General features: G+C 29.1%; 3 protein-coding genes across 3 annotated transcripts; 2 read left to right on the top strand and 1 right to left on the bottom strand.

Moving 5' to 3' along the window:
* Positions 1-7512: 7512 nt before the first annotated feature.
* LOC145181466 (small ribosomal subunit protein uS13) lies at positions 7513-10862 on the bottom strand. Its single transcript, XM_080056555.2, has 4 exons — positions 10769-10862; positions 10321-10608; positions 8797-8888; positions 7513-7626 (listed from the first exon to the last, which is right to left on the bottom strand). Exons 1-4 carry the CDS (start codon positions 10769-10771, stop codon positions 7542-7544), a joined length of 468 nt encoding a protein of 155 aa, XP_079912681.2. The 5' UTR covers positions 10772-10862; the 3' UTR covers positions 7513-7541.
* A 1670-nt stretch (positions 10863-12532) lies between these two features.
* Positions 12533-19851, top strand: LOC145181494 (ADP-ribosylation factor-like protein 1). Its single transcript, XM_090100428.1, has 10 exons — positions 12533-12670; positions 12994-13096; positions 14931-14965; positions 17125-17175; positions 17304-17318; positions 17726-17741; positions 17844-17955; positions 18103-18150; positions 19129-19259; positions 19551-19851. The coding sequence occupies exons 1-10, from the start codon at positions 12667-12669 to the stop codon at positions 19579-19581; spliced, it is 546 nt and encodes a 181-aa protein (XP_089956554.1). The 5' UTR covers positions 12533-12666; the 3' UTR covers positions 19582-19851.
* A 285-nt stretch (positions 19852-20136) lies between these two features.
* Positions 20137-23815, top strand: LOC149883347 (uncharacterized). The gene is made up of 2 exons (XM_090100427.1): positions 20137-20961; positions 21968-23815. Exons 1-2 carry the CDS (start codon positions 20259-20261, stop codon positions 23761-23763), a joined length of 2499 nt encoding a protein of 832 aa, XP_089956553.1. The 5' UTR covers positions 20137-20258; the 3' UTR covers positions 23764-23815.
* Positions 23816-24615: the final 800 nt, after the last annotated feature.

Here is a 24615-nt window from a genome sequence, read left to right as displayed (position 1 = left end):
GTTCTTTTGCATTATTATTGTCATTGTCATTCATAGCTTTTTTAACTTTCTAAATTATAAACTAAACTTATCTGATCTCATTGGCCAGCTCGATGACTCGATGATTCGATGACAGGTTGGTTAATCATCGACTTTTTCTCCTTAAACAAGACAAAACTTTAATTTCATTTGCAAAACTAAAAAAACTACAAGAAATTTTTTGATTTTAAAGGCTTTTCAAACGAAACCTAAAAAGTCAGAAAAAGAAAAGGAGGTATACATGCATCCTTTAGCAACGAAGCTTAGTTTCAGCCGCACACTTCCTTAAGTTTAATTTCAGCTGCAACACTTTTTAAAGGTTTTACGTGAATAAGAACATTTTTTATCTCATTAAAGGTTTCTATAGGCGTACAAACTTTTTTTTTTTTCTATCCATTTTGACAACTGAATAACAAGATTACTTAAATTGATATTTAGAAAAAACTTAGTGGAAAACACACATTTTACTGTTTTGCATGTTTGCAGGTTGCGCATTTCTCAATTTCAAGAAAAAAGTTAAAAACGTTTTGTTTTCATTTGTTTCACTTAAACTTTTAATTTAATTTGCAAAACAAAATCTTTTTATCAAAATAATTTTTTTGTCACTGGTTTTGTAACAAAATATTTTTAAAATTACGCAACAAAATGAATTCAAAATGGTTGAAAATCGCTTTTAACTAGGCACCGCCGATTCGATTCGTAAAATCCGCAAAAAGCCAATCCGACTTATTTTGCGGATTAAAACAGTCAGTTCGTAAAAATTTTTCGGATTAATAATCCGAAAACTAATTTACGGACCACAAGCGAATTTTTTTTTTGCGGATTCACTTTGCTGTTCGGATTATTAATCCGAAAAATTTTTACGAACCACTAGCGGATTTTTTTTTTTTTCGGATTCTCTTTGCTGTTCGGATTATTAATCCGAAAAATTTTTACGAATCAATTTAACTTTAGTTAGAGACCGCCGATTCGTTACTGTTTATCGGTTTGCGGATTGTGCACCGAATTATCTATGCTAAACGGTTCAAATTACTTACGGATTGATTTGATCCGAAAATAATGTATCGGAAAACAATTCGTTAAAATTTTTTCGGATTATTTTTTCGGATTGCAATCCGATTCGATACTTTCGGATCGGATTGCAATTCGAAAAACTTTTTTCGAATTGGAATCCGAACCGATATTATTTTTACGGATTTATACGGATTCAGAATAAAAATGCTTTTGAAATAAGATTCATTTTTATTCATTTATAATATTCAAATATACAATGAAACGAAATGATTTCCTTGTTAAGAAATAAAAAAAAGTCAAAATCACACTGAAAGTTAATCATTTTCCAAATTCATTTCCTGGCCACACAATGTCTTGAATTTTACTGAGTTGCTTAGTGTTTTTTTTCATATATACCAACATCTCAACCTTTGAGATTGAAAGATTGGTTCTTCTAGAGCTGTATATATTCCCTGCTGTTGAGAAAACTCTTTCAGATGTTGATGATGCAGCAGGTATACAGAGGTTTTTTCTGGCCAGCCTTGACATTATTGGGTAAATATACTGGTTTTGTTTCCAGAATTCCAGGACAGTTGTATTTGCTAGAACTGGTTTTGAATTCAAATACCCCTCAATTTCAGCAGAAATGGCTTTCTTGGTGGCATTTGGAAATAATTTCGATTATTTTAGTTTTTTCTTTACATTTGTCTTAACAAAAAATGATATTTTTGAGGCATGCATAAAGCTTTCAATAAAAGAACTAATTATTTAAAGGTTATTTGCCTTAATTGTTGAAATGAACGTAACAATTTTTCAAACTAGTTTTTATCTCTATTTCTATTTTTATTTCTGTTAATATTTAAGTAGAAGAAATATAACAATATAAATTTTATCGGACCAATCCACTAATTGAAGCAATCCGCAAAGCGAAATAATTTGCAAAGGAATTCGATCCACAAAAAAAAAAAAACCGCAAAAATTCAGTTTGAAATATTCTTAACTTTTAAATCAAAATAATATAATAATGGCTTACCGTAATAAATGTAAGTGAAGAATAGTAGACTTGATCTGTTGAACGAATTGTTGTAGGTTAAGATTTCCAAATAGGACTGATTGAAAATAAAAAAGAAATCCACTATTTATAGGACGCGCACATAATAAAAATGTAATTTATTGGACCACACCATTTAATGGTGACGCGATCGGATTGTAATTCGTATAATTCGCTAAGCGAACTAAAGTTAAATTGATTCGTAAAAATTTTTCGGATTAATAATCCGAACAGCAAAGAGAATCCGAAAAAAAAAAAAATCCGCTAGTGGTTCGTAAAAATTTTTCGGATTAATAATCCGAACAGCAAAGTGAATCCGCAAAAAAAAAATTCGCTTGTGGTCCGTAAATTAGTTTTCGGATTATTAATCCGAAAAATTTTTACGAACTGACTGTTTTAATCCGCAAAATAAGTCGGATTGGCTTTTTGCGGATTTTACGAATCGAATCGGCGGTGCCTATTGATTATGATAGAGAATTTTATGCTGAGTGAGAATCGTTTAAAAACATAGGTCTCAAAATTAATGTAAAGTGCTTTAATCTAAAGTTGAAAGTATAAAAATATTTAACAAACCGTTTATATTTGCCATTTTGAATAAACTAACATTATGATTGATCTTGTTTTTAAAAGCGAAACATTCCCAGGCTGGTTTTTACTGTAAAAGAATGTTTTTTTAGTTTATTACAATAAACCATCTATAATTATAGTGCAATCAGACAGACAAACGAGCCAACAAAAGTAAACTGGGGGTAATTTGAACATTTTTTTGAAAAAGTTATTGCGCAAAAAAAATCATTATGTTGGTTTTTTTCTATGGTCCAATCTTCTAAATTGTTTAAAGCAATAATTTTCCTCACTACATGCAGCTTTATAAATCTACTCAACCTTTCAGTGTTCCTTCAAGCCTGGGGATACATTGATGTCAAACTTTGTGTAAGACTGATAACAAAATATATAATATTATGACAAAAAAGCATTAGCATTTTATGAACACACAAGAATTAGCTAACCCATTGTTAAAAAAAGTTATGTTTAATATAAAAATTTTCTTATTAACTTAAAACTCATAAATATCTGATAAAAAGTGCTGAGAGTTGTAACGATTTGCTGCGATTGTTATTTCCTGTAAAAACAATCGTGTCAAAGCAATTATATAGGCATAGTAAGCTATAGGCATAAGCGAGATGGTTTGATAGAGATAAGCGAGATGCAAATATTGCGAGCATAAAGTTCATGAAAACTTTTTGCTGACAGTGGTGATGACGTTTACTCCGGTTGATTGCAATAAGAAGAATCCAGGTAAGAATTTAAAAAAATAACGGCCGCGTTGCTTCTGAACTAATTTGCCTGTATCAGACTTGTTCTTTCTAGCATTAATAACAACTTCCGTCACAACTGTTCTTGTGCTCAAACCCTTACGACTCTTTTTTCCTTTCTTTAAACACTCTTGTTTGTATGCCTGATCTTCTCGTATTTCCATACTTACCTTCATTTGAGGTAAGACATTCAGCGAACGTACGCCTGAGACACTCCTCTTTTCATTTTTATCTGGTGGTATAATTTATGTGCTAGAATAATTTATGTGATGGTATAATTTATGTGGTGGTATAATTTGCTTTAAGTTGGATAAAAGCACAGTTTTTATCGCCTTTCTTCTGGCAGTTAGTGTCGCGTTTAATGACACAGAAGAAAATGAAACTTCAGTTTCAATGTTCTAATGCGCATGTTCATCAGCATTTAGAACTGACTCTGTCTGATGTGACGTGCGGTATGATGTGACGTAGAAAGCTTGTCGCTAGTGATTTTTTCTCTGTTTAGTGGATATATTTGCCTCAAATGCGTTAACTTTAAAAAACTTACACTTTTAGCATTTAGGCTACTAGTTCCAGCAAAAAATACCTTCATGAACCACTCAATGCTCCTTCTCAAAGCTCCCTCTCCATCCACCCAGAATCAGAAAAGGTATAGAATTTATCTTTAGGTTTATCAGAACATAATGTGCTATATAGGTGTTTACCTTTATACACCACATACATCGGCAGATAATCACCAACTGTTGAGCAGCAAATCTGTACTGTGTACATCCATTTTGTTGAGGTTATAACCATTTTGTGTGATTTTTTAACACCAACTTTGCAGAACATTGTCTGACCGCCGATATCTGTCTGGAAGCCTGTCTCATTAAAAACATTCTGAGGAAATTTCAAAGAGGTCATTCACCACAGCTGGTTTGTCATTTTGAAATAAGTGCTCACTACCAATACTCTGCAAATAATCTTTCACAATACACTGCACAGTGTTTGTGAATGAGTGTGTACATCATTACTTGTTGTCTGTTGTTAGTTAGCAAAATCGGGTTACCAAATGGACCACTCCTGCAACCTAAACAAACTTAACTAGCTGCATTAAGGTATAGAGAAAAATACCCTGGGGAAGGGAGGAGGAGAAGAAGTGGGTAAGTTTGACACATCGTGGCGTAACATTAACATCATGTCAAAGTTTAGGGTTGTATTGTTGCCAGTCAGGGTTGTATTGTTGCCGTGAGAGAAAAATACCATTTATGCTGACAAAGGACCGAAGAACACGTTTGGTGTTCGCGAAGGTTCACAAAAATTGGGAGTTAGAAAACGGTGGAGATGAACATTATGTTCGGTTGAGTTGAAGTTTAACCTATAAAAGGTTCAGATGGTAAACAAAAGTGAGAAGACCAGTTAGCAATTAGAACCAATTTACAATAAAGGAACCGTGATACACCGGGGGTGGAAAAAACTTTATTGCTAGGTGTGCTTTTCAGGATTGAGACCACTAGATTGTACAGAAGGTATAACATGAAAAAACACATATAATTCAGTTAAGAAGAATCAGCTGATAGTTTAGTAGATGAAAATACGGTGGATGTTCTCTACGGTGGATGTTCCAACAGGACAAAGGTCTCAAATGCATGCAAATAAAATCATTACGATGCAACGGCTTGCGCTATCTTCTGATCTAAATCCTATTGGGAGTATGTTTGCGTGGTTCAGAAATGCTGATGAATTGTATCAGTAATATAAAACTGCCTGGTCACAAATAAAACAAATTTGCTTGTTTTATTTGAGAAAACAAGTTTTATTTTTGAAAACGAGTCTTCGCCTCAAAGATATTCCAGGATTACTAAGATTATTCACCCCAATTCAGTTAAACTTCTATAATAAAAGATTTATATTGCTAAAATTAGTCTATTTATGTTATAATTGATAAACATTAGTTTTAAAAGAAAAAAGAAAAATCTAAACTTCCCTCAAATGTTCAAAATTTGTTTTCGCTTTTAAGGAGAAAAAATCTCTAGAAATGAACTTTTTTTAAAAAATTCCTTTTGTTATTTCAGCTAATGATATGTTAATTAAGAAGGAATATAAAGCAGATTTTTATTAAATTTGCTGGTAAGATTCAAATATTACAAACATTACTATAACAATTTTAGTTTTACTGGATAGGTTTTGTTGGTAAACTCAAAAATATTAATTTATAAAATGTAGAATGAATTTCTCTGCTGCCAGACTGTTACCAATATATTTAAAATAAGATGATAAGTTTCAAAGAAAAAAGCATAAACCAATCTAATTTCATAAAAAGGACCAGATTCTTTTTTTACTTCTTTATCCAGGAATACTTTTTAAATTCCTTTCATCTACTTTTATTTTCGTTGGTGGATTTTTAATTTGCTTTTAAAATGCGTAATGTATTGTGTGACTTCGTAGCTCTATAAACCTTCCATTATTTACACATCATTAGATGAAATAAAAGCTGAGTTAAAAAACAGTCCCAAAGACCTTTAACCCACATATTAATCCTTTGGACTTTTTCCGAGTAAAACCATTAAAGCTTTTCTTACCGTTCGGTGTTGGACCGTGAAGGTATCTTTTCAGTAAGTCCTAATGAGATAGTGCTCGGAATACTGGTATTAAAATTTTGTTAATGGCTTATGAGACTCCTTTTTTTTTTGTATGCAAATAAACTAGTTGATTTATTAGACTGCCATAAGCACCAGCTTGCTTTTGATCTTGAACAAACTTGATGACGGATGGTATTGTTCCCAATATCGCAGCCATGGTAAAGGACAGCCTACACTAATTTTTGCATTTTGTAAAGAATTGTACCGTATAGCCACCCCATATTAGTTTTGAAACAAATTGGTTGCTTTGTCTGTCAGTTTACCTTTGCTACATATACTCGACTAAATTTAATGTCAAATGAGCTTTTTACCTCTAAGGCGTTGCGGAATTTACGAAGACAAATGTTCATTCATTTTTGAATGTAACTAACACGCTTAAAACTCTCAAAACTTTTACCAACATATCGCTTTGAAGCAACAAAAAGCCAGAAAAAAATGTGCCACCATCTCCAATATATTTAGTGTATCTTAAGTAATTCCCATTTATAGAAAAATATGTAGTTTTACGGCCCCACATACTTCGCTTGTTCTAGATGACTTTTAATGAGTTGCATCACAAACTTCTGGTTAATACTTTTGGGTTTCATTTTTCCAGGAAAATCAACCTCTTTTGAAAGAATATTTCCTGTTATCATTTGAAGTCACAATCACGATTTTATTAGGCAATTTACAGGTTCATTACGAATAATACCAATACTAGTAATGTCACTATTAAGGGCAGCAGTTCTAATCTGGAGCGCAGTTTTTGAATACTATCAAGGAACAAGTTTCATACATAATACAGTTTTTTTTAGTTTAAATAGTTCAAGTTTTTTTTCAGTCGTCAGAGGTGGCATGTTTGAGAGTGTATCAACTTCTCTAAAAACTAAATTAGCATTAAAACTTATGGGTCTTTTAAGAGAGATTAGACTTGTTTAATTTTTAGAAAGAGACGAATTCACGTGCTAAATAATAGTTGTAATTCGAGACAGACCATTTTCATTACTTGGTTAACTTTCCATTAAGAAAAATACATCTAGTTAAATCAATGAACGAATTATACTATTAGTCTATTATTGAAATTAACCTGGTCAAGTTCTTTTTTCTACATATTAAATTTGATGATGCATTTCATTATAACTTGGACATTTTTTTTTGGGTTTTTCAACAGCTTTGGTTACATCTGTATTTTGACTTAAGATAACTGATTTCTTTCAAATCTTTTTTTACTTGTTTTAGATGTGAGCATATCTTTTAGAAGACATTTTAAAAATTTTACATTTAGCATAAAATAGCAGATTCGTAACTTTTGGACTTAGATTATACCAATGTTGTAAGAAATTAAACACTTCTAATGATTATCTTAAATTTCATTAGTTTTAGAGTTGAAATAGCAAATTTTTTCTCATGCATTGAATTGCTTAAACAATATTTTATTTAAATCATAAAGTTTTCTCTTAGTTTTTGGTGCAGTGTAATTGAAACTTTTTTGGAATGTATCTATGTAAATTGTCTGAGTAAATAAAAACCTGAGTGGTGAATAAAGACACTTTATAACAAATAAATTTATTGTTGACCCTTCTTTTTAGACACACCAACAGTTCTTCCTTTACGGCCAGTTGTCTTTGTATGTTGACCACGAACACGGAGACTAAAAAATAAAAAAATTATTAGTATTTTGATAGAATTTTGAAAGCTTCACAAACAATTTGCTTTTAATCTACAATGCATCAGATACTATCTATTGCAAATAGGTCATTGACCGTGAGCCTCATGCAAAATCTTTCATCACTGCATTTAAAAAAGAATCTGGAGAATTTTTTTTTTAAAAAAGGTTACATCACATTAATCATGAAAAAAATTACTCGTCAAATATCGTTCAGACGGCAATTCCTTTTTTTTTTTGTTAATAATCATTTTAATGCGAGCAACTTCTAGAGAATTTCACTCACAAAAAAGGTTGTCACCTGAAGCATAAAAAGATTTAAGAACAAAGACTGATGATAATAAATTGGGAGACTGCTTTTCAATAATAAAAGATAAATTAAAAGATTTAATGGAACAACAGTATAGTTACAGGTTGAACATACACATATATAAAGAGTACATGTTAGTATATGGAAATGTTGCTAAATATAGACTATATTAGTTCAACTAATTTCAAAACCCTAGTATATAAATATGTACTCATTAATGGTAAAACCAAACCATGATGCTTAATATTAACTCTTGATATTAAGGCAGAAGTATTATGAGGATAAAAGATTTATGTTCTTTGTACTCACAAGAAAAGAGGAAAAAAAAAAATCATCTGTAGCTTATGTACTTCATTTTTACTTTAAGAGAAGCTTACTTTAGTGTCTATAATGTTTTAAAAAACAAACAAAACAAACAAAAAAAGGCAATGCTGTAAATTTTTTGATACTATAGCTGCACATTTATCATTTAGTAAACATCTTCATGAGTTGATCAGACGGCAATTCCTATCTATATAATTAATCATTTAAATGTGCTTATCAAATATTAAGACAAATTATCAGAAACAAATACCTTTTCAACGTAAGTCTTATAAAATTATGCTTATAAAAGAAACTTTTAAATAAGAAAAAAGCTATCATATTAGCTGCAATTATTAGGCATTAAGCAGCCAATAATAAATACTACTAAGCGAGATGGTTCTTACAAGCACCACTAAATTAACTCACATTTCAATCAATTATATTGAATTTTTTAAATCAGGATACAAATACAAATAATTTATTGTAATATGATTATTTAAAAACTAAAATAAATAAATAAATATAGCAAAAGAAAACTTTACCCCCAATAATGTCTCAATCCACGATGAGCTTTTATTTTCTTTAAACGTTCCAAATCTTCACGGAGCTTGTTATCAAGAGCATTTGCTAAGACCTTAAACAGAGATTAGAACTTACTTCATGAGGTGGCCTTGTAACTAATAGAGAATATAGAGTGATATTAACTATTTCTAACAAAACTGAATTTTTTGAATACAACTGAGGCAATATGACATTGTACAAAATTAAGAAAAAACTGTTCAAAATCTAAAAATAAAACTTTCTGACAAACCTAAAGTTACCAAATCCATACAAAAGCACTAGTATCAAAATTCATTTAGTAACCATTACAAACAGTTGTCAATTAAATGTGGTTCAGCCAATAAAGTTGTTATCAAGAAAATAAATAAAAAATAGACATTAGCAATAGAAAATGATCTTTCACATTAATTTTGCATAGCAACAGTCTCCTCTTTACGATATTACATTTATAATAACCTTTCTTGCTGTTATCAAACCACATAATTATTTACAACTTAATACCAAAATGAGCCTTTTTTTTAAAACATTGTGTTCACATGAACTCTAAAACATAGTTTTGATTCCAAATCCTAGGAATAAAAAAAGCTATAAAAACCAGGCCTTTAACTAATAATTATGTTGTTACTTTAATGGTTGTCTTTTTTTAAAATTTAGTACAACAACCTTTCATAATCTGCAACAAAAGGTGAGCGAGCAAGTCAAATAGCACCATAACTATTATATGGTAACATTATGCACGGATCAAGATATGAAACATGTATATACATTTAGTATGCAGCAGTATGTTCAGGGTTGCCACCATTATTAAAGAGCAAAATTCCCTGATTTTTTCCGCTTGTTTTATTAATAAAAATTTTTACTGAAAACATTGCCAAAAATTGTTATAGATTAAAATTCACAAGGAGTCATGTATTTCACAAGGATAACATGTTTTATAGCTAATATATCTATCTGATTACCATCGAAAGAACTACCCTAGACCAAACTTTCACATCTATAATAAACCAAAAAACATTTTTTTTAAGGTATAAAAAAGGCTAGCAATGGTTTGCAGTTGAAAAAAAACTCCACTGTAAAGTTAGTTAACTCTAGTTGGTGAATATTAGAGATTTGCTTTTTGTTTTTGTTAAAAAACTGTTTGTTTTTTTTTGTTTTTTTGTTTAGTTATATGCATTTTATACAATCATAAGAACCATGTAAATACTCTCAGCAGTTTGAAATAATGGTTTTAAAGTTATGATTAAGAAAATTTAAAATAGAGCTAAAACAGTGTCATTTTAATAGGAAAAATGGAAAATTCAGGTGTGAATTAGAGTACTTGTTTGTCAAAAATTAAAATACCACTTTTTTTGTTTTAGGCAAAGATCTTTCTGAATCTGAAAAAATAGGGATGGGGGTGCAAAACCAGACAAGCATAAGAGAAATAACTGAATTTATAACTAACATTTTTAGCTAGCATTAATTTTTCTTTAAAATAGCTTGCATTATTTCAAACTTAATCATACCTGAGTAAATTTGCCATCTTTAATATCTTTTTGTCGGTTCAGAAAATAGTCGGGGATTTTGTATTGACGTGGGTTTTGCATGATAGTTATAACACGCTCAACTTCTTCATCAGTTAATTCCCCAGCACGTTTATTTAGGCTAATGTCAGCTTTCTTCAAGCAAAGGTTGGAAAAACGTCTTCCAACACCTTTAATCGATGTCATTGCGTACATAACTTTAGTTTTTCCATCGATATTCGTGTTCATAACACGAAGAATGTGCTGAAACTTCTCTGGTACAACGAGCGACTAAAGACAACACAAACTATGCGTTAAGACTAATAATCAAGCAGCACTTAAGAGGAGCTTTACAAATTAAATTATTCTTTTCCATTTTCATGAGTTGAGCTGGAAACAAAAACAGATGCTACGGATAACAACGGATAACATCGACCATTTACAGTCTCACCATTTTCGTCACTTCTGTGTATCTTCGGAAGACCTGTTGAAAAGGAAGCTCGATAAAAGTTACGGCAAACAACAAAATAACGAAACATTCATAATTTGCCGGTATCGAAAATAAAGAAAAAAGATTTTCCAATAGGAATGTTCTCCTATTTTTGAATTGTTTAAAAACATGTTTAAAATCTTCAATTTTTATAAATCATTTTTTCATGAAAACATTACCATTTGTTACACTAAACAACAAATGCGATTCTAAAACAAGACATTCCTTTTGTATGCCTAAATATTTTAGAAGCAATGTGAAGTTTAATAGTGAATCACTGTCGAGTTTAGGTTTGATGATTTTGTAGGCAGTCAAAAAGTTTGTACTTATGATGTAACTTTATTTTAATGCAGCTTATTAATTACAAAAACCTCATACAAAGGTATGGAATAGCAAGTACAATATGTTTTCTATTTATACACATCGCTGCGTTTTAGTTTAGTTACTGTTTAGTAGACGTGTTTCCAACAAAAAATTTGTAACTATCTTTGCCCAAATATAGTTGTGATAAATGCTGCTTATGATAAAATTTTCTTTTATTAAAGAAAATGTTCCGTCTCTAGAAATACCTGTTTATTTTAACAAAATTAGATAAGGCGAATATTCATATTACATTATATTGCTAAATTTACATGTCTTTCTATTTTACTTGTTTGTTTATGATTTCTGAAGATTTATTAAATGTTATGTTTATCGATTACTTTTAGAAACACTTTTTTTTAAAACATAGTTCAAGCAGAAAATAAAGAAATAGAATTTTACCCACTTTTATACCAGTCCTTCTGGTACCAAAGTCTAGCAATTTTTCCGTGTTAAGCAATTGAAATTTTTAGACCCCAGATATAACTTTCAGTAAAATGTATTTTCATCGTAAATTGGAAATCTTGACATAATTTTAGAGACAGATGTTGTTAATACGTAAACCAAGCTTATTATGACTATTTATTGATTATGCAGTTTATGAAGGATTATAGTCTTTAATTATAATTATTTATAAAACGTTTACAACTGAAGATTTAGTAATGAAAAAAAAATTTACAGTTTTGTAAAAATAAATTTAGATTTTGGATAAAAAAGTATTTTAGTAAAATTAGTTTAGTTTTAGAAAAAAATAAAGAAGTGAGAAAATGAGTGAAACTGACTTTTTTTCGTTTAGAGCTGAAAACGAAGCCATTCTTCTCAGAAATGAAAAAATTTAGTTGTTTCAAAACAAAACTATTATTTTTGCGGGACAGCAAAACTGTGTCAAGTTAACAAATTTCATGATCGATATTTTATACTATTAAAAAGAAAATATTCATAAACTTCTTAGAATTGTTATCGAGGAAAATCTTGTCTCATGTTAAAGTTATTAAAGCAAAATCTCAAATATTGTTTGTAATTATTTTAACATTGTTATATTGAAAGACATAGCTAAATTTTGCTCCGACCATCATTTCATATTTTAGAATTATTATTTTTTAAAAGTTTGTACCTCGTAAGAAACAAAAAGTAAGTAAAACAAAGAAATAAAAACCAAAAACATATTTCTATTAATTTTTTTTTTTTTTTTAAATATATATTTATGGCTAGTTTCACATATTCAAAAGTTTCTCAATTTTTCCACAAGGTTAATTAAATTCCATTATGTGAATCAATACAAATGGTTTTATTTGACTTAAAAGTGTTAATGGGAAAATCATTTCCAATGGAACCTAATGAGTTTCTTGAATGGCGCACGATTACAAACTATTTTTGTGACGTAATTTTGCGCTGTAAGCAGTTTTAGGATGGTCTGTAATGGCTGCCAATACGATACACTTGGATAATAAGTCCTTATTCCTATTGCCATCACTTACTTTCTCAATTTTGTAGATATAATGGGTGAGATTTGTTTTTAATATTTAAAAATCTATTTTTTTTCCAGATTAAAACTTTAATTGTCATTTAAAATCTTTTCTGTTGCCCACATTTTGATTTTATTCCCAGTCAATCACGCTTATGCCATATTTACAGTTATAAAATGGTTAATTTAATTTTGTTAATTCAAGATGTATAGGTAGGTACTATAAGCTATGGCTTATATTTATGATCCAAAGATAAAATGAACAAAGAACGAAGTGTAGATTACAAGAACTTTAGTTAGGATTTCTTAACGTTACAAGCTTGTGAGTAATTATTAGTATTTTTTTATTTGTGAATTTTAGGTGGAGTTTTCTCTAGAATATTTGCTAGCCTTTTTGGTGCTAAAGAAACACGAATTTTAATATTAGGATTGGATGGTGCTGGTAAAACAACAATTTTATACAGGTAACAATACTATTTATAGTATTTTTTTAAAGTATCATTTTAAGCAAGGCTAATATAAAAGCATATTGTATATTTATTTAGAAAAGTATTATCTAGTTTACTGTAAAAAAAAACAACATTTTTCATGATTTGAATTTAATGAGTTTGAAAATTAAAAACTTGAATATCTCAAATTGTAACTTTAAAAACATTCTAAATGTGGAATTTGATGTTCTTAGCTATCTCATTGATTTATGATAATTATACAATGTTGGTTTACAAACAAGTATAAATATCTACCAAAAAAGAAATGTCACCAAGCAAAAGCAAATATTTTATTTCTCTCTGTTAAAAGCAACCAAAAATAAAATTTTTTATTTCTCATTAAATTTTTGGTTTAAATCATTTTCATTTTTTTCACTAAAAAAAGACTATTTTGTAGTATTTTATTGCAAATAACCCTGATATAGAAAATTATTTAATATTTTGCCCATGTCTTGTTTCTACTGATCATTTGAATTGCTACAAATATTTGGAGGCATATAGCCAGTTCCTCTTTGAGTTGATCAAAATAAAATTTTTAAAGTGTTTAATAAGTCATGCTTAATTGCTGGACAAATAAGTTCTACATATAGAGATTTCATGCCATTTACCTCCTTACATATTACTAAATGTGATGCTGTTTATAATTCTATGTACTTACATTATAGGTTTATTTTCTTAAAAGCTTAACAAGATACCAACTACATTCTTGGTTATAGCTAAATACTATAAACTAATTGTAATTTGTAACTGGATTTGGAGAAGTTCTCGCATGGAATTTTATTGTTACAACCAATTAAGTGCTAAATCTGTTTACATCAAATACACCCCACAAATATTAAGGAGCATTGTCTTTTTAAAAAAATTACTTAGAAAGACTCAGCATCAAACATATATATTTTATTTTATGCACTTGGTTGTGTACAATCATTAAATTTAAAAAAATTGTCATCCAAAAAGTTTTAAAATTACCACATCTTATACTAAGTGGATAAATGAAAATGAAATATGAAAAACTTGTTTTATCAAAATAGCTATACAAAATATGAAAGAACATCATGAATACAGAAAGCCTGGTTTTTATATCAACATTTTTTAGTTTTCCAGAGGCTTTAATATCAAAAAAATGTTGTGCAGAATGATGTGTGGAAATATAAAATCCATTTACTCAACTACTCATAAAAATGATTTTATATTTGAAGCTGCAGAGAGTGAGAAAGAATTTTCATAAAATAAAGGATTAAGTTGAAAAAAATCTGTTCAATCCATAAAAGTAAGAAGACAAGTAGAAGGCTTTAACAATATTAGATCATTAAGTTTTTTAACACTGAGTTTTTTTGCTTATCTTTGCTTTAATTATTAATAATGTAAAGTTCTCAATGTTAGTTTGAAACTTACACTTTTTAGATTTTACTACTTACATATTTAGATTATACTTATGATGTAATGATATTATAGTCTTTTTGAAATTGAGTTTCTCTTATAAACATCTTAGTTTTTAATAAATACATTTCTTGTTGTAATACATGCTCGTTGTAATAAATTTCTTGTTGCAATACATTTCTTGTTGTAATACATTTCTTGTTGTAATACATGCTTGTTGAAGATATACACTTTATTGTTATCTCAAAAATAATGTAGCAAATATCTGGATTAAGTTTAAGTTTATTTTAGTTTATGATGTTTTCAAGATATATTTTCTTTTGAGCATAAAAAATTACTTAAAAAATATTTTTTAAATGCAAAATGCTTATAGGTAATACAATTATTAGCTTTAATTACACTAATTGCCAATACTTAACACTCTTCTTAGATTACAAGTTGGTGAGGTAGTTACTACAATTCCTAGTAAGTTTTACTTTAGCAAGAATGGTTTCTCAAACTTTTTCTTACATTTCTTATTCTTTTTATTTACTTTTGCTATTTATTTTAATATCTAAACACAAAATTGAATGCTACAAGTTTCAATGATTTCAAATGCTTTTTTTTTTTTTTTTTTTTTTTTTATATATATAGCTATAATATTAAGAAAATCACTGATATCTACTTTTTTTGCCCATTTATTTATACTTTACTGTAAATAAAAAGTTACCACACTGAATTAGTACCATGGAAATAATGCATTCAGAGTAAAAAAATATGTACTAAAATATATCAACACTATTTGATTATAATATTATATATATATATATATATATATATATATATATATATATATATATATATATATATATATATATATATATATATATATATATATATATATTACTGAATTATATCAGTTTATTATTAGTTAGAGACTTAATACACAAATAGCATATATGTGAGAGAGCCTTAACACACAAATAGCATATAAATCTACTATGATTTTTCATTTTTCACAAATTTGTTGTATGTTAATTTGTTAATGTTGATGTAAACAACTGATACTGTCAACAGGAAGTACTCTTCTTCATGTTTCCAACGAAATTACTTTTCTTATGTTTCCAACAAAGTTTAGGTATACAAGAACAGACATCTGTATCATAAGTTCAAATAACAGTTTTTTTTAGGAGTAGTATAGTTTTTTGGTGATTATATATATATATATATATATATATATATATATATATATATATATATATATATATATATATATATATATATATATATATATATATATATATATATGTATATATATATATATATATATATATATATATATATATATATATATATATATATATATATATATATATATATATATATATAATCACCAAAAAACTATACTACTCCTAAAAAAGCACTCTTATACAAGCATGAGGTTTTGTATCTGAAAATTATCTACATATAGATATAACTTTTACAAATGTGTAAGAAAATGTCAATAATTCTACTTAATCATCTGGAAATATAGGGTATTGTTAATACTTACATAAATATGAACCAAAAATTTACTACAAAAAGTAGTAAATTAAATGTCATACACATTTTTTCAACTAATTTTTGAATGAAATGATAAATTTTAAGTTTAGAGCTCTCTATGAACTTTGATTCTCAAAGTAAAGCATTTGTAATACACAATCTTGTTATCAAAATGAGAATCAATTTAACCCTTTGCGGTCCAATATTTTATTTGGAATTCCAACAGTCTGGTCCAAATTATTTTTTTGGGAAAAAGAAAAAAAATTCAGATACTTATATATGATATTCTATTGTTCATATTTGTATTTTTTTGCTAAGGGTTCCTCTTTGTTATAGCTAAGCATGCTGCTCTGTCGAGCTCAACTCGACGTTGGACCTGATACTAATGTTGAGACTGTTGAGTCCTACTCCACGTTGGATCACTAAGGGTTAAGTTTAAATTCAAAGGTTTTAAACATACTGCTTATGGATATCTTGTATTACTTCAGAATGGAGTAGTAAGTTTTTTCTTATCGTTGGGCATATCAAATGTAAATGGTTTGTCTAATTTATGTCTTTTTTACTGGGCTTCCAATTTATTGGGAACCAATTAGGTTAGATGAAATCATGTACTTTCAATTATTTATTTGGCTGAATTATTATAGTCATAGTATTATTGTTTATAATATTGAAATACAATATTCAGGATAAACCAAATTAACGTGAAATAAACAACTAGATGTTATTTTATATCTGAAAAAAAAAAGAACATTTAACTTTTAGACATCTCAACTAATAACAAATGGTTAATCTTTAAAACTCTCCCCATTTATGTCTCATACACAACCTAATATTTTTTTACTGTCCTACACAAAGTAAGAAAACATGCAAGAATAAGAATTAAAATGTAAGGTGTATATGCATAGAATGAATAACAGCTAACCTATTGCTATTCTGCATATACAACAATAGTTTTTCAATAAATTTACCTTAAAAATGATCAGTGAATCAGTGAAAACATGTTGGGTCACATGTTTCAATTAAAAATAATTTTACATATCTTTTTTTCTAATTTAACTTCTTTAAAATGATTTTCATATTTCATATTTGTTTATTTTATTTAGCTATTGGTTTTAATGTTGAAAGTGTTTCATATAAGAATTTAAAATTCCAAGGTAATCTATTATTTTTTTACAAAACTTTATTTTAAACATTTTACACAATTTTTACTGCTGAAGTATGACTTTTTTTTTTTGTTAGTGCAATTTTTTAACTTTTTTCTTTTCTCTTTTTTTATGTGCAGTTTGGGATTTAGGAGGTAAGTCTGTAAAGTTCTAAAGGCTTTAGTTCATTTTTAAGTTATTGAAATCTTAATCTGACCCCTCTTTCATAAATGCTAAGCAAATCAGTATATACTGGAATTTATACTCAACTGCTCTTTAAAATCAGGTTTTTGACCACTTGTACTGTTAATTGAGATGAGTAGTTTTCAAGTTTTCACTTATCCTAACAAACCTTGGCTTGCTCAATATGTATTTTTAAAAAAATGTAAAATGTATTTTCAGCTTTTGCAGTTTTACATTTTTAACTCTTTAGTTAAGCTTTTTATGTTTGTATTGCATGCATTTGTTTTAATTTTTTTATCTGTTATTTTGACATGACAAACTTGAAAGAATGTCCAGTCAAGTTGAACTATTTATTTAACTGATTGTGTCTTGATTTTAGGGCAAACAAGTATCAGGTATTTTTCTTATTGTTGTGGTATTTGACTTTTTAACTTTGATTTTTTTTACAAGATCTTTGCATACCATCTTTTACAAGTTTCTTTCTTTATCATTTGTAGGCCATATTGGCGTTGTTACTATGCAAACACAGATGTAGTTATTTATGTGGTTGATAGTCAAGATAAAGAAAGAATTGGTATTTCTAAGCAAGAGTTATTAGCTATGTTAGAGGTTTGGTTTTATGCATTTTAAAATATATCTTACATTTTCATTCATCGTTTTTTACTGTTGTAAGTATGGTATTATTTATGTAATATGATTTTTTTCTTTTTAATGAACTTAATTTTCTGACAAATATTTAATAAATCCTATTAACAGGAAGAAGAATTAAGAAAAACCATCTTATGTGTCTTTGCAAACAAACAGGTAATAAATTCTCTATAGCGGCTTGTTTTTTGTACAAATTTTTTTTATTTAAGCATAATAAAACAAAAGTGAATGGTAGTGTAGTGTAATAGAACATGGTATATTAAAATAAAACATGATTTATTAGGATAAAATAGGCGTGTACTAAAATAGGAGCACATCTGAAAAGGAATGCTTTTGATCGTAATAACTGGAAGTACTTTCCTTCATGTTTCCAATAAAATTACTTTCCTTCATGTTTCCAATAAAATTACTTTCCTTCATGTTTCCAACAAAGTTTAGGTATACAAGAACAGACATCTGTATCATAAGCTCAAATAACAGTTTTTTTTAGGAGACTTCCTTTTTCACTACAAATACTAGTACAACAACTTAATTTAAACGTTTGCTATTGTATGAAAATAGTGCACCGATTGTTGTTAAAATTGTTACCAAAACTCCTATTTAACCCTTTCACTGTGCAACACGTTTTAAGATTTTGTGCTCACTGTGCGTGCTCATATTTCAGTGGTAGCAAATTTTTTGTTGAGCAGCGTGACAAAATTAGATACGAGTTTGTTCGTGTTAAACAGTTAAAAATTATTTTTAAGAATAAGAATCATAAATTAACGTGATATCTAGCAACAATAGTGGTGTTGAACAGGAAACTATTTAAAAACAAGATGCAAAAAAGTTCACTCAGAGCGTTTGAGGCACATTTTTTTACGAGTATATACGTGTTGTGAAATGGTTAAATAGAGTTAGCTATATACAAAAGTTTAGTAATTAGAATTGACAGATATGCTCACTAATTACTTTATAAGAAGAAAGATTCTATTAGAAATATTACAATACATTCAGAAATCACTGAAATTTGAACGTATTGTAATAGAATCTCATCATAAACACAAGTTTAAGTTCAAATTTTAAAAATATATTGTAAGAGTTAAACAAGGAAATTTAAGGAACTTTCATCAATTTTCTTAAATCTTTTATCAGGATATGGAAGGAGCAATGACAGCGACTGAAGTTTCAAATGCCTTAGGATTATCTTCACTTAAAACAAGAACCTGGTCCATATTTAAGACGTCTGCTACGAAAGGTGAAGGGTTGACAGAAGCTATGGACTGGTGCGTTTTTTTTTTCTTTTATCTTTTACAACTTTAATAACTTAAAACTGTGAAGCTAAAAAAGCGTTTATAACTAGTTTGAGACTACCACAGCACTTATAGTTGGCATACTGCTGATTTGTCAATTTTTTTCCTTCTTGATAAATGTTTTTTTTGTTTTTTGCGAGTTTATATTCGTTCAGCATGCTATGTTAGCTTCTATCATTTCCTTCGTATTTTTTTCTGGTGAAAATTATTTTTCAATTTTAATGTTTTTTTAGCTAATTTTCTGAACAGTTCTTTTTTTTTTAGGCTCGTTGATGCATTAAAAGCTCGACAGTAAACACAATCATTATATATCTATATACAATCGAAGCTTTTATAAAATTACAGAAAACACGTAGGAGATGCCGTCCGCCATAAAAGGTTGACTGGGAAAATGTTTCGCTGGTACAAGTTTGTAGCGTTGTTCTTATTAAAAGCTAGGACTATTTACCATATTTAAGAATGGGTTTCGAATCCCATTCCCAGTTATTCTTTTGAATGATTTGTAATTCATGACTATTGTAAAATACCAAATAAAGTTTGAAAGTAATCTTTACAAACGCGCTAACTTAACGTGTATTTCTTCCGAACCTTCTGCCATTTTTAACAGTGGATTATTGTTAAAAAAAAAAAATTAGTCCTTTAATTATCGTTAGAGACAGTCGAAAAGGAGTAAAAAATCTTTTATTAATGAAGATATTTAATGATTTCTTTAAAAAATGCAGCGAATATTTTAAATATAGTTTTACGCTTTTTACTCAACATTTTTTAACCGGGAACGAATTTCGTGCTGGTTGTATTTATTGATATCATGTGAATAAGTATTTAAGTCCTGCTGATGCATTTATGTCTCAATAAAATTTTGGTTTGTGGATCTATTCATCATTCGCTATTGAGATAACTTTTCTTATTAAAAGTCTTGATTTGTGATCCTAGTATCCTAAAGCTAATGAAAAACACAACTAAATAATTTTCATGGCATATGCATATGAAGACCCTGATGAGGGCTCCGTTAAACACAGGGTACAGCAATTCAGTAGAAGAGGTTCATCAACCGAAGTTTTTTCAAACGTTCGAAGAAACTTGATTTACAAGGACAACTATCTACAATTTAGAGAAAATGAAAGAGAAGTTCAAACACTATTTCGTGCGGAAAAGAACTTTTTCTCCGGCCGCAGAATAGCGCAAAATGTTGCAAATGACGTTTCGTATCCTTGGCACCAAAGGTTATCAGAAAACTGGTATGATAAAGATAATGACAATCAAAAAAGTCATTACTTCAATGAAAACAGCCACAACAGACGTCGAGAGCTTTTTTATCAACCAGAAGACTACTATACATCATCTAAAGAATTTCTAGAAAATCTAGATGGAATTGTGATAAAACGTAATTTATTAAACAGAAGCTTATCTGCTGATGATTTTGAAAAAGAGCTAAATCGTCAAAATAATTTTATTTCATCTTACAACGAATCTTTAGCTGAACTTCCAATAAAGTCCTCTATCGTAAAACATCAATTGCCATGGCACTCGGTCACTCAGTGCTATTACTGCGGCAATGATGTATTTTCAAGTGATCAAATAAAAATAGGCAGTAACACGTGGCACAAATGGTGCCTAAAATGTGACCAATGTTTGGTCACGCTAAGTACGAAGAAAGATGTGATTTTTTATAAAGGTAATACCTTACGTTTACCAATTATTTCCGCTTGTTCTACTTAAATCAACTTAGTTGTAATTATTAACGTGAATTCATTCAGCTTAAATACTTGTCGCGTTAATTAGGTGTTTGTCTTTAAATTAATTAGGTGTTTGTAGGTGTCTGTATACTATACTGCCACTAATACAACGGTATCGTGGCTGTGCCACTTAATCATGTTGTGGATCTATATAAAATGTCATGCATAACCAATAACTAAATATTTGCCAAAATTTGTTTAAAAACTTACTTATATCATGGAAGTATTAGAGATATATATAATACTTCTAATACTTCCATGCTTATATAAACTATTTTAAGGGAAGTCGTGTGCAAATCTTTTTTTTTTTTTTTTTTTTTTTTTTTTTTTTTTTTTATTAAACGTCTCAATGTCCTTATTTTAAAGCTGGAAGCATTCGTTAAACATTCGAAGTTTTGCTGAATATTTTGGATGAATATTTTCTGTTGGTCGTAAATATTACGATTTTAAAAAAAAAAAATATCAGCTTTTTAATTTTACTTCGTTATTTTATTAGGCATACGAAAAATGACAAAAAATTTAAAAATGGCTTTAAAATATTGTTGTCCAACCTGTAAGAAAATTTTAACTATATAAACATACTTTCCAAAATAAAACAACCATTTTAAAAACAAGCGTTGCATTTGCTTATTTATATATAATTTTGAAAAAATTATATAAAAATATGCAACTGCGACGCTTGTTTTTAAAATGGAAGTTTTATTTTTTTTTTAACTTTTAAAAAACATTTCTCTCATGACAAGGTTATTAAAAAAGAATTTAAGTGTTTTAATCATTCAAGAGTTACTGGAGGTTATCTTACGATACTTAAAACTGTTTCCAGATATTTTAATTTATCACGCTCAAAACTAACAACAAATTAAACAATACGTACATTAAAACCTAATTAATGAGAATAGGAATGAACTGATGAAGTTTAACTGTTATTTATGTATTTTTTTAAAGATTTTATCTACTGCGTGCATTGTTACAATGATATTCGCAACGTTTTAAATCGGACTGGGCGCTTTGAGCATTTTCAGTACAGCCTTGAGCAGAATAACAGCGACTCTTTAAAATATTATCCGTTTAAAGCTAGTATCAGAGACCGAGTTCAAGCCTTCGCCAATTTCAATCAGCCCATCACGTATGACCAAAATGTTTTTTTCCGACGTGATCCCATTTACGAAAATCAAGATCGAAGTCAACTTTTTAAACAAGGCAAACACCCACCGTTTGAAATGCATATACAACGTAAGCCTATCAAAAGCATTTTAAAAAACGGGAATTTATTGTATTTAAAGAATGGTTTTTTTGAAGCTCCTAAGTATTACAATACAAAAGCCATTGTTGGTAGAAATTATTCGAATGATTTCAGAAATAAGTATTTAGATTACAACTTTGAACTTAACAGGGGGTTAATTTTTTACGATAGAACCAGAAAAGGGGGGAGCGAAGAAAACCAAAATGAAGTTTTTATTAACATGCATAGGAGACTTAAAAACAAAAGTCACTCTAGTGACGACTTAGAAGAATTAAAGTCAACTTCTTATGATAGTATACTTGATTCTGCACGCGATTCGTGGATTGAAAAAATCGGAGTTCCCCTAAACCCTTCGTCAACATTCCGCCGTTCTTCATATGTTGATAAAAGTGCTCGTGTCCCGAGTTACTACGAGAACGGAACATCACAATTAGAAGGAAAATACAAAGATGACAATCAGAGAAAAAAAAGCTGGGAACCAGCAAATATAAGCAATCTCGATGTAGAAGCAACCATTATCGATGTAAAAACAGACGGTATAGATAAAAAATCTCCCCGCAATTACATACAAGAAATGAATGTACAAACCAATCGGGTATCAGAAAGCAATAACCAGATGGTCCATTCTGCAGATTTATCCGACCTTAAAGAGGTTGTAAACAACCTAATCATCCCCAATGCTGACGAGGCATTTAACAAGAACATCTTTGAAGATTCTAATTACAACCAAGATTATAGACAAAAAGATCAAAGTTTAACAGCTGTGTTTCAAGCGTTAGATGATAGTGGAGATAAAAACCCAGAAGCAGTTTTTCAAACAATAGACGATAGCGCAGATAAAAACCCTAAGGATACGTCGATATTAGTAACTCAAAAAGACGAAAGTAGTCTGGAATATAGCTACAGTCATGCTGAAAATATTTCCATCTCTGATAAAGTTATAGCTAACTCGATGTTATTTAAAAACGATACTGCAAATACGAGCATCCTAAATTATTTAAATGAGATTTCTGATACTGAATGTGAAGATATAAAGACCAATTCGTTTACAGATCTCTCAAGCAGTTTAACAGAAACGAAAATTCGAACGACAAGATCTTTAGGAAATGATCGCAAAGTTGAAAGAAGAAAATCTCCTCTCAAAGAATTGAAGCCTGAAACTTCTGGCTATCAGGTTAAAAAAATGAAAGAAGAACACGAATTTGCCACAAACGCTGAGCCAGATTTTTCTTATCCAAGTATCCAAGGGGAGAAAAATAAAGTTGTTAGTGAAGTAAGTATTAAAAAACGCGAAAAACACACTTTAGATTACGCCCAGGTCAATAAAAACAAGAAGCAAACGAAAACAGACGACTTTATTGAAAATTTATCAGATGTCGAAACGAATGAGCAAATTGAAAATAATGACGAAAGAATTGAAAGTAAACGAAAAATTAAAAAATCATCCCCTTTAACCGGTTTTCTTGCTTCTGTAAAGAAAAAGTTTTATAAAAAGTAAACAAACTTCATGTCATAAAATAGCTAAAATAAAACCTTAAAAATGCTTAAAAGAGTATTTTCTTCATAACTTTTTTCTGTTTCCCAAGCACACACACACACACACGATTTATTTTGAAAAATATTACGTATTTTCTGATTTATCAATGATAAAGATGATAGTAATGTTTATTATTATGCCTTTTGTAGGTTTTAGTCCGTTTTCCTTATTTGATTTCAAAATTATAGCAGTTTTTCATAAGTGGCATGTTTTTGCTGTAATTAAACCTCACTTCTAAAACAAAAGTATGTATTGATTTTAAATCTGTTTTCAATACAACATGCTAGACGAAATTTAAATTGTGGTGAATGTGTTGCAATTGTTGCTTTGTCCAATAAAGGATTAAATCGCCAACTTGGTTGAAGATTTGTAGTGTCTAATACAGCTGCTGGGAGGGTTCTATAAAGATTTGTAGAGACCAATGATCATACTAAACTACTTTGCCAAGGCAGACATTTAAGTTATTAATGCTGTGGAGGACCAATTTTTAATGCTTTGAACAATGAGAGAACGGTTTACTACTGTACGAAGTCTCCAAATACAACTTGCTGAGGTTCATGGAAATGCTGTTAGTCAAAATAACTTAAGAAGAAAATTTCTTGCTTTAAATTTATGACCTCGGGCAGCAACTACTGGTCCCAGATTGTCTGCAAACAAACGAAGAAACAAGCTGGATTTTACAAGCAGACATGAATTAGGAAATACATGGTTGGGGACAGGTCTTATCTACAGATGAGTCAAGGTTTTGCCTTGTAAGTTTAGATCGCCGCCCTAGAGTGTACAGAAGGCCAAAGATTTCCCTTGTAATATTCG

This window comes from Hydra viridissima, unplaced genomic scaffold (assembly GCF_058129835.1).
Source record: "Hydra viridissima isolate aposymbiotic clone 2 unplaced genomic scaffold, HvirCarnegie_v1 scaffold_10, whole genome shotgun sequence".
NCBI classification, from domain to species: Eukaryota; Metazoa; Cnidaria; class Hydrozoa; order Anthoathecata; family Hydridae; genus Hydra; species Hydra viridissima.
The sequence above is the reverse complement of the archived record's forward strand: the minus strand, read 5'-3'. Positions and strand labels throughout refer to the sequence as shown.